Here is a 10,226-nt window from a genome sequence, read left to right on the forward strand (position 1 = left end):
TTCAGTAATCTCATGCTCACAATTCGGATTATCAAGGTGCAGTTGTAAAAAAAGGCAGTGCTAAGTTTGTTGGGTCAAAAGCTTCATACGTAAAGGTGGTTGCTTGTCTTTTCGGTAGCGTGTGAACGGAAGGGTAGATTCGTATAATCTTTTATGATTATTGCAAAATAAAAACAATAAACATTGTAGTTAGTAATTTTAATCCTTATTCGAATTGAAGCGCAAGCGAAATATGTCTGTAAGATGGCATTGACGCCGTCGCGTTTTTCCGGTCCAAGGGATTACTTTCGACGCGTCCGCGAGGAAGTCCTGAAAGCAGTTCTAGCAGACGACAATAAATTTGCACCAAAACGCGATCAGCCGCGTACATGATTTGCCGAAATTCTGTGACAGCTATAAATAATTATACAGATCAGTGCGAGGTTTTTCAATAAAGTGCTAACGATCTCCGCTTCCAGCGTTGATTCAGTCTCTAAATATGTAAGTTAACCACTTTCACTATAAACTTCGGCCAATTTGTGACATTTATTTCTATGCGAAATACCGCAGTCATGCATTTGATAAATACTAGCAGCGACCACAAAAATTAGTGCTGTCGTCTTTCGGTAACTTTACTTCAGCGTGTCAGCCATTTTGATTCGTAATCCTGCCGTTTTTCTTGCATGGATTAGATTGACTAGCACTTTGATTAAAGCTGCTCAGCTGCTGGTGCTTGGATTAAACGCACTGGCGCAGAGATGATATTTGTGCTGGCGTAGATTAAATACGTTGGCACTAGGATTATATGGTTGGCACTTGGATTAAATAGCCTGGCACTCAGATTACTTTTGCTGGCGCTTGGATTAAAGTGAACAGGAAAACCTAGTGGCAGGAATCTGACAAGCGAATTTTCTATCGTTTAAAGAGGCAGTGTTGATTTAAGGCATGACCTGATAATCAGTAAAATAAATAAATAAATAAATAAATAAATAAATAAATAAATAAATAAATAAATAAATAAATAAATAAATAAATAAATAAATAAATAAATAAATAAATAAATAAATAAATAAATAAATAAATAAATAAATAAATAAATAAATAAATAAATAAATAAGCGGATTAGGTGCTTGTTAGCGTTCGGCTGAATGGGGTAAGATTACGTTAGGTCACATTATGTGCCTCGATCAAGCCTGACACCTCAAATTTTCCGCGGCAGAAAGAGACCCATCGGCAATCTATACATTTCCTGGTGGCTAGTCGTAGTGGTGTCCGAGCCAGATGTTTAACTTTGGTTATCTAAAAAGAACCAGAGTTCTTGTTGGCAGCTGATCGATGTTGGCCTTTACAAGGGCCGACAAGGGACTTAAAATTAAATCTCTTACAAGGGCGATGAACAGGGCTCCACAGTGGACGTCCATTGTTCTGGCGCTGTGTACTGCGCGAGCTAACGGAGACGAAAATAACGACTACCTAGAGGAGAAACACGGACAACAAGTTGCGATTCTTTCGTGTCACATGTTCGGTGTTCCTTTCGTCCGCGACAGTTCGCACTGTACACATCGCAAGAAGAATGAACGGCCCTCGCAAGAGATGCCTGACAGTTCACTTTCTGCAAAGAAGCGACGACAGGCGCCTATAGATTTGATAGTTTGCAAACTTCCGTAGGCGAGTGATTTAGCTCCTTACAGCGGCGCTGGAGACAGTGCAGAAAGAGTATATCGCAGCAGACAAGTCGCCCGAGCGAGAGAACATGTATTAACCTACACTGTATTGTCCGTGTTGCAGATTACTCGGAGATTTCCATATCTTCGATGCTTTCGTCAAGAATAATGTCGGGGCCCGTAGTGGAGGGTGAGGCATATTTTTTTTATTCATCCTGTTGCTTCTGAGTCATTGTTCGTAAAAGGAAAGAAAAAAAAAAAAGATTGGCCCTCCTTCTAATGCACAGTTATATAGCCGGAAGCTGTCCAGTGTGTCTCATCGTGCATTCACGTTACTTATTCCGGCATACGTGTATGCCGGGAGCACACTGAAGTAATGTTAAGCTGTAAAAATATTTAGTGGTAATTCGGGGTCGTACAGACAGCCATATAAGACTTAGTGCGGTGAGCCCGGCGGAGCTCGCGTAACCTTTCACCGAGTGATCGGATGACTAACAGAACGTACTCGTTATAGCGTACGCTAAAATTTACCCCCAAATGCCGTGAGTTTTTCACAAATTAATCGATCATTCAGCCCGTACATTGAAAGTGCAGTGCTTCCATATATAACCAATGCAACATAAACAAATCTATTCAATAGAAAAGAGAGTATAGCCTGTCTTATCTATTGTAGGTGTAAGCTTGATTTAGGAAACTCTTTAGCTTTAATTTCAACCTCCTCCTTCTGCAATATTGAAACAACATTCTGGCACATCAGACACAGAGTACTTCGTTTGTGTCCTCTAACTCTGGTTATTTAACTGTTACTGACGCTCCTTTGACTAAGCAATACCATGAGCTTGACTTCCAGCCGCCTTTATGTGCGCTCAACAAGTTCTATCCTCCTATACCATTCAGTTCAAGAACTCTTAAACACGTATCGACCGGAGGTATCGGTAGGTCGCTTTTATGAATAATTTATTATTAACAATTACGCGCTTTTTGTATTGTTTGTTTGAATTCCACGTTGCTGAGGTGATAACGCGTGGCACCATGGCTCCTGTACAAAAATGTCCCCTTAACGTCTGGAAGCGCTACTTGTAAAAACATTATTACAGAAAAATAACGCATAACACTATAGTGTTCTTCACAGTGATGTTACAAAGCGACTGTAACGTAACTTAACCACAACACTAAACAAAACAACAAAACTTCAATTTTAGGTCCAGGACCCAAGTAAGTATTAATGAAAAAAAAAAAAAAAGATCGCTTCAGACGGAACGTTTTCTTACGCTTGCTAGTGTCTTGTAGTAGATTACAACAGCCACTTTCTGTTGAAGTTCCGTCACTTCACCATTGCATACGGCGACAACACCAATAGCGAGAAACGCAGAATTTGACGTTACTTTCAAAAGAAAAGCGGCACATATATGCTTGCATTGTTTGAATAGCACAGTATATATATATATATATATATATATATATATATATATATATATATATATATATATATGTGTGTGTGTGTGTGTGTGTGTGTGTGTGTGTGTGTGTGTGTGTGTGTGCGTGTGCGTGTGTGTGTGTGTGTGTGTGTGTGTGTGTGTGTGTGTGTGTGTGTGTGTGTGTGTGTGTGTGTGTGAACGAGAAGAAAGGGAACCGAGGGGTCCGATGTTTATTAATCATATCACGAGAAGCCAACAAACAATGACACCAAGGACAACATAAGGGAAATTACTTGTACGTACTAATTGAATTAAGGAAATGATAAATTAATGAGAATGAAAATGGATTAAAAAACAACTGGCCACAGGTGAGGAACGAAGCCACGTCTTCGCATTACGCATGCCATATTCTCACCATCGAGCTACCGTGGCGCCGTTTTCCCATTCACTTTCTGGGGTATATATATATATATATATATATTGGATGTACACATACCACATTAACGATGCCCACAAACGCTAAGTTGGTCTCTTTGACGGTCACGCGTTGCTACAAAATAATGGAGCAGTGTGCCTGTGAAGTGCATAAATGTTGCGAAAATTGAATCACCTCTTACATCCAGCCGTCTGCATGTGGCTCATACAAACACTGTGTGACACTTTGCGAATGTGCGCGGAAGCACTGCCAAAATACAGAAAATTTAGCTCTGCACAAAAATCACATAAATGGATTTTGAAGACGTCCATAAAGCTCTCAATGGTGGCCTTCCAATTGTCCCTTTTTACATTGCACATTGGCCTTGTCGAGCAGATTATGCTTATCATCATGTCCTCATTACTACATGGAATCGCCATTTTGTTGAGTCTCTTCCATTCTTAAGAAGAATGTGTGGCGCAAAGTTGAAACCAACAGATGAAAAAAGATGAGGCATAAAGAGCGTTTCTTTATTAAACATTAAACATTAAAAGAGACTTTGACTACCTCATGTAGTCAGAGCCTGAGTATGTCGCATGCTGAATGAGTGATACTTTTAAAGCGAAGCTTTCTTTCTTGCTTTCTGTTCAGTTCCTGCTCGACTAGTGAAAGTATAGTTCTTTTTTCTAACAAACCGATCGATGCCCAGCGTTCGTCCTCCGAACTTCCCGTGACACCTTCGTCCAGTTGCTTTGCGTTAACTGAGTAGCCATTTACTATACGATGCTTTCTTGAATCTCACGGTGTCCACTCTCTCCCGCAACTGCGCAGAGACGGCGCGTATAGGAGGAAAGCCGCGCAGGCACTGCCTATCGCTGGCGCCGTGCTGTTCGTCGTGGCTGCAGTCGGACTGTTCTCCTTCTTCGTGGGCCACGGTGAGCCGTAGCTCGCCCCAAGAAACACCCTAATCGACAGCTGCCCGTCTACCTGGCGGTCGGTCGATATGCGCCGGAATGCTATTCTGGGGCGCTATTTAGGACGGCTCGCCGTCTTGTCAACTGCGATTGGCTCAAAGGGCTGATATATACGGCCTCTTTGATTGGCTCAAAACGTTGCTATTGCATAATTCGACAGTATTACGCAATTTTGCAGGGTCCAGAATACATGTAAGAACGATACAAAGTAGGAGAGAACATTGCGCCCCGCAGCCAGCGTTGGCAAGCGCCACCTCTTTGTGAAACTACATTCCCTTCGCTTCTTCCTTGGAAAAGTCGACCCAACACGTGACCTCTGTGACAGTGCAGTGGCCTAGAATGTTTGGTTTCCGGTAGTTTTTATACGATGCGGCCCTTCTTCGGCTGCTCTGCCATGGCTCTATCTGCTAGGCTGGAGCACTAAAACCTACCGCGGCTCTGACATGAAGATCACGTGTTCGCTGACTCATAGTTCTTTCCACTTCCTTCATGTCAGAGTAGCATTCAGGGGTCATGTTCTGCACATTGTCGAATTCCGCCATATTGTATAATTAGCCATCTGGTCAGCTCTGATAGAGCCAGAGGGCTGCTGGGGCCACTCTGGTTGGCTTAAAATGTCGTCATTACAGAATTTGACAATGTGGCTGAATTTGACGAGGTCCAGAATAGCACCTCCGGACGCATATATTAAAAATCTAGAAGGCGCTGACAGCGCCTTAGCAACCGCGGTTGAATGCGATTGGATGAAACGACGCCGGCGACGCTCGATGCCCTTTGCTACCGCCGAGAGAGTACGCCGCGTCACCTAACGCCTTTTACCCTAACCTTACCTAACCTAACTTAACCTATCGTGGGCGACACGCAAAGGCAATCCTCGCGGCATGACATCAGAGCTTCGCCGGCGGCGTTTCAGCCAATCGCGTTCAACCGCGGTTGCTAAGGCGCTATGCGTTCTAGATTTTCAATATACACCCACCGCATAGCGTGAAATTCAGCCATACTGTCGAGTTCGCCATCTTGTGAGCTCCGATTGGCTCACAGGGCGGCTAGCTACGCCCCTTTCTAATTGGCTCAGAACGACAATATTCAGAAAAGAAAGCGTCATTGCTTGAACTCTTCGTGATAATTGAAATATTATTGAATGAAATGAATTATTTTCGGGTGTTTTCTTGGTTTGATGTAGGCCTTGGTGTCTGTATTACTCTGAAATTCGTACGAATGTATCACGTTAATTTTGGGTAGGGGCGATTGTACAACTTTTGCGGCCGTGTTCACTGGCTGAATTGCTATCGTGTAATCAACGAACACATCTCGGTCTGCGAGCTGCATCGAGTAGCCTGCGGCCCGCGGCATCCTTTTTCCCGTGGCTACTTCGTAGCTGCGAGAAATATAAACATTTCATGTCATTTCAACATAGCGGAATTCGACAATACGGCTATAGTCAACTATAAAGTGGCGGAATTTGGCAGTGTCTAGAATAGCACACCGGTCGTTCTATAGCTGACTGGCCGGCTAGTTGGTTGGTTGGTTTGGTTGGCTGGCTTACATGGTTGGCTTGTCTTGCCAGTAGGTCAGTCCGCAATGCTGAGACAGCCGAGCGCTTTGTGTCTGCTTCATATTTTGTTCATCCGTGTTCTTTTTTTCTCAAGTGTGCTGCTTTAAATATAAAGCTGAATAACCGACTAGTTCGTCAGCACCTGTGCAAGTTTTCTCTTTCAAACTGGCAGTACCCGCCGTGGTTGCTCAGTGGCTATGGTGTTGGGCTGCTGAGCACGAGGTCGCGGGATCGAATCCCGGCCACGGCGGCCGCATTTCGATGGGGGCGAAATGCGAAAACACCCGTGTACTTAGATTTAGGTGCACGTTAAAGAACCCCAGGTGGTCCAAATTTCCGGAGTCCCCCACTACGGCGTGCCTCATAATCAGAACTGGTTTTGGCACGTAAAACCCCATAATTTAATTTTTTTTTCTTTCAAACTGGCAGGGAGCTCTGATGAGTTCGGCGCCGCTGCAAAGATGAGGGTCGACGACGGTTCGACCACGGACACCGTGCTGGCATTCCGCAGGGCACTGGACGCCGAACATGCGACGGACATGGCGGAACCGATGCCGCTGCTGACCGACAGGGCGAAGAGGTACGGCGCCACTACCAGAAAAGCGGCGAGGAGGAAAGCCGTGACCAAGAAAATGACCAAGATCATCACCAAGGAGATGACAAAGAAAACCACTGACAAGCCTGCCAAGGGGAAGACGAAGAAGCTAGCCACGATGCCAGCCAAGGGGGTGAGAAAGAAAACGACCTCGAACACGATGGGAAAACGCAGAAGCGTAGACAAGCGTGGCGGGCTGAGGACCACTGCGATCGGCGCTCGAAAGAGGGGATCGTTGAAACCGGAGAAGCGGTCGGCGTCTAGCAAAGTCCCACGGATCGTCATCACAAAGCATCCGAAATCAAAGTAAGCGTTCTTGGCGTCTTTTTTTTTTTCTTGCGAAAGCAGTTATATGGACACTCCAGGTGAATCTTCGTCAACGCCGCGAAGTTCCATATGAAGTCCAAGTGGGATAAGATAGCGCCTCGAGCGCCGTATGCTATGGGTGCGTGGAAAAGCGTGTGAGGGTGAGCCGAGAAGGACGGTGACTTGATGCGCGCCGTCTTGCCGCGCGCACAATGTTGGAGGTCACGTGATCAAGCGCGCGCTGAAGGAGGAGAGCGCGCGTCTCTTCCTCTAGCTCGGCCGTGGCTACGCATGGCTGTCCGCCCGGCTAAGAGCTTATGTAGCCCGCGTGCGCCGTATCCTGGAAGTAATCTGCGGTGGGGGTGCAAATATTATACGAGCAGAGATGGTTGCCAGCTTTAGGCGCACTGTTTTTTCGCGTGCCTAATTTTGTAGGTCGCGCAATCTCAAGTTTCAGAGACGCGGTGAAGCGAGAGGCAGCACAAAGCGTTCGCTCCGTGGCTCTCTTTATCACGCCAGCATTGTGACAGCGAGTGCTCGAGGTCATCGAGCGAAATATTGATCATGTTTGTCTGTTCGCGTGGGGCACCATGCTTGTTAATTTAATTATAAGCGAATGCTTATTTCAATTCTTGTACGGCCGATAAAACTACAGAGATTACTTCCTGTAGTCGTCTAATAATTCGCTATCGCTACCAATGCTACGCCTTTCGAGCGAAAATCCGACACTTTTTTTACCTTGCCTGGTTATATTGTTGGAAAAGGGATATCCGGCATCGGGTCAAGTGTAATACGCAAGCGAACAACTAAATTAAGCCAGTGGCAGGAAAATAATGCAAGGGAAGCTCCTTTCGCAAAAGCGCGTTACGCCTGCTCTGTGCTCTTCTGCGCTCCCAGAAAATAGCCCTCTTACCGGTCAAGGCCACGAAAACAAGGGAGTTTCGGTTCCGCAACAGCGTGCTCCACACAGTCACAAACCACACGCACGGCAAGTCAATATCAACAAGCGGGGACGAAGACAGATCGCATATGGTCACCTGGTTCGCAGCACTACATGGAAGCACAGAAAAGGGAGAACAGTCAAGAGAATATCCCCGCCGACACATGAGAAAGTGTGTGCAACGCAAGAAGCGTGACTACCTATATCTTACACGTATAAAACAACACTCCCACCTCGGAATCTACGATGGTATAGCGCCCGAGAGAGGCTAACAAGAAAGATAGAAGGAACCGGACGAGATCATTCGCTTACGCATTTACACGTGTTCCCTTCGATGGATATTTGCAGTTGAAATTTTGACCTGTCACAGTACCCAGAGCATAAATTCCCACAAAGCATCGTCTCTCCATGTTCACCCCATTTCCGCTCTTTTTGTCTTTCGTCTCGCAGGACTGTAAAACCTAATCGGAAGAAACTGCGGCCCAAGATGAACGCCCCTGACGCTGTGGAAACATCGACGACGACGACGACGACGGCGGCAGGCGGTGTCGGAGAGGACGGAACGAACGTGATAGCCGACGAAAACACCGACTACGAGGCTCTGGTGAACGAGAACCAATCGGAATCGACGCAGCCCACCGAACAGTAGCGGTCTCACTGGTATCGCGTGACGTGGGCAACGCGGAAGATAACATTCGGCCTTAGTAAACACGACATCAGCGCCCTCCTCGTCTCTTTCTTGTTGCTCTTAGGCACCCATTACTGGGTTGAGCTTCGGCGTCCCTCGGCGTAACCACGCCAATGCGCTCGTGCCACTGCTCTCGCCTTCGTCGCCGTCATCTTCCACAACTGGCTCCGATACCGCAAATCATACCAGCGTTCCCTTACTAACACTCTCTCTGCGAAGACGTTGCTGGCACTGGCCCACTGCCATTCAGTGCGGTGAATTAAGTCTCAAATTCTTTGCCTCAATATATCGCGACATAAAAACACGTATACAGCTGCGCTCAAATTTCGCACTATAGGCAGCTGTATCGTAATCGTCGGGCATTTTTTTTTTTTTTTTGTATCCTAGAGTTGGCATTTACACATACAAAACACTGACGCAGCGACGCCCCGGCGCCAGCAGCTCTTCGTCATATGCAATATCCTCCATGCGTGGAAACAACAACAGTATCTAGAAAATGGATTATAGAGAATTCCGCGTTTGCTACTCAATCCCGGATTGTCTGCGTCGGCGCGAGCAGAGGACGCAATTTCGTGGAAACGTTTTCCCGTCCGGTTGCCACTTGTCTCTGCATGAGAACTCCGCGCGCTTGTATAGGCAACTAAAAGAAAGCAGTTCCGATGTCGTCGCGCTGCTCGCCGTTCTCACTCTCTCGTACCCCCCTCCCCTCCCATCCGGTTGGTCACAAAAACGTTCGATGTCCAGCAACATCTCCCCTCCTCTTTGGTCACAACCAGCGTTGCCGCAACGAAAGGCTGCATTCGAAGTGTCTGATCGGCCGTCAAAAAAAGAAAAAAAGGAGCCATGCATATGCGGGAGCCGCCATGCATATATGCATGGCTCCCGTAGCGATGTACAGGAACATTCACGCAATCGCACGTGAGGTATATCTAGCGTTTGAAAATGAGTGGGGAGTCGCGACGCATGCGCGCTGATGTTCTTTTGAGTTGTGTAGGCCAGAGATTTAACGGCGGAATTGCGAGACAATAGTACTTATCGAAGCCAAATGTGGCGAAAATGTTAGATTATGTGGAATTGGCGCTGTTCTATATATTGTATTATGCTTACACGACGGAATGCGCCTAACGAATTGTCAGTGGCCTCCATCTTGTATACGATGAAGAAAACTACATCCTGTTGCACGCTAGTTAAGAGCGAAGTTATGGAATTGTGTTAAAACCAAGCGCTTTGAAGTTAGGCGTATGATCTCAGGCTAAACGGTCTTCAGCTCTGGCTCAATTTTCTATGAAGAACCAGATTTTCTATGAAGAACCCGTCCGGCGCGTTCTTTGGAAATGCCCCAGTCTCGTACACCTCGTGTACTGTTCTTGCAGACTGAACTCGCCACCTTCCAACGCCATGTCGACTCTCCTCTTTTTCTCCAAGGAGTCATATCGCGATGTGCGCCCAACGGCTGGCTATATAAAAGGCCTCTTTGTCTTCGCCAAAGCCGATAACTCGGCTGTCTCACCTTTTAAAATAAAATGCCACCGACGGCTGGTCCCCACCGGAGACACACGAAAAGGACGTGCCGTAGATTGTAGCGATCCACAGCTTAGGCGTTCGATTAAAAAACCGCGAACTCGAAGGAGAGTGCTGTTAGTCGTCACCATAGTGAAGACGTATGGGCGAAGTCTCAAGATTTTATCGAAG

General features: G+C 46.3%; 1 protein-coding gene across 1 annotated transcript in view; it reads left to right on the forward strand.

Moving 5' to 3' along the window:
* LOC119448589 (uncharacterized) overlaps positions 1–8,495 on the forward strand; it is a 33,884-nt gene extending 25,389 nt beyond the window's left edge. The window contains exons 12-14 of the mRNA XM_049666422.1: positions 4,308–4,411; positions 6,435–6,906; positions 8,297–8,495. Coding sequence (XP_049522379.1) covers positions 4,308–4,411; positions 6,435–6,906; positions 8,297–8,495 — 775 coding nt within the window. The remainder of the gene's footprint in view (positions 1–4,307; positions 4,412–6,434; positions 6,907–8,296) is intronic.
* The last annotated feature ends 1,731 nt before the right edge of the window (positions 8,496–10,226 follow it).

Source organism: Dermacentor silvarum, chromosome 4, assembly GCF_013339745.2.
Source record: "Dermacentor silvarum isolate Dsil-2018 chromosome 4, BIME_Dsil_1.4, whole genome shotgun sequence".
In the NCBI taxonomy this organism is placed as follows: Eukaryota; Metazoa; Arthropoda; class Arachnida; order Ixodida; family Ixodidae; genus Dermacentor; species Dermacentor silvarum.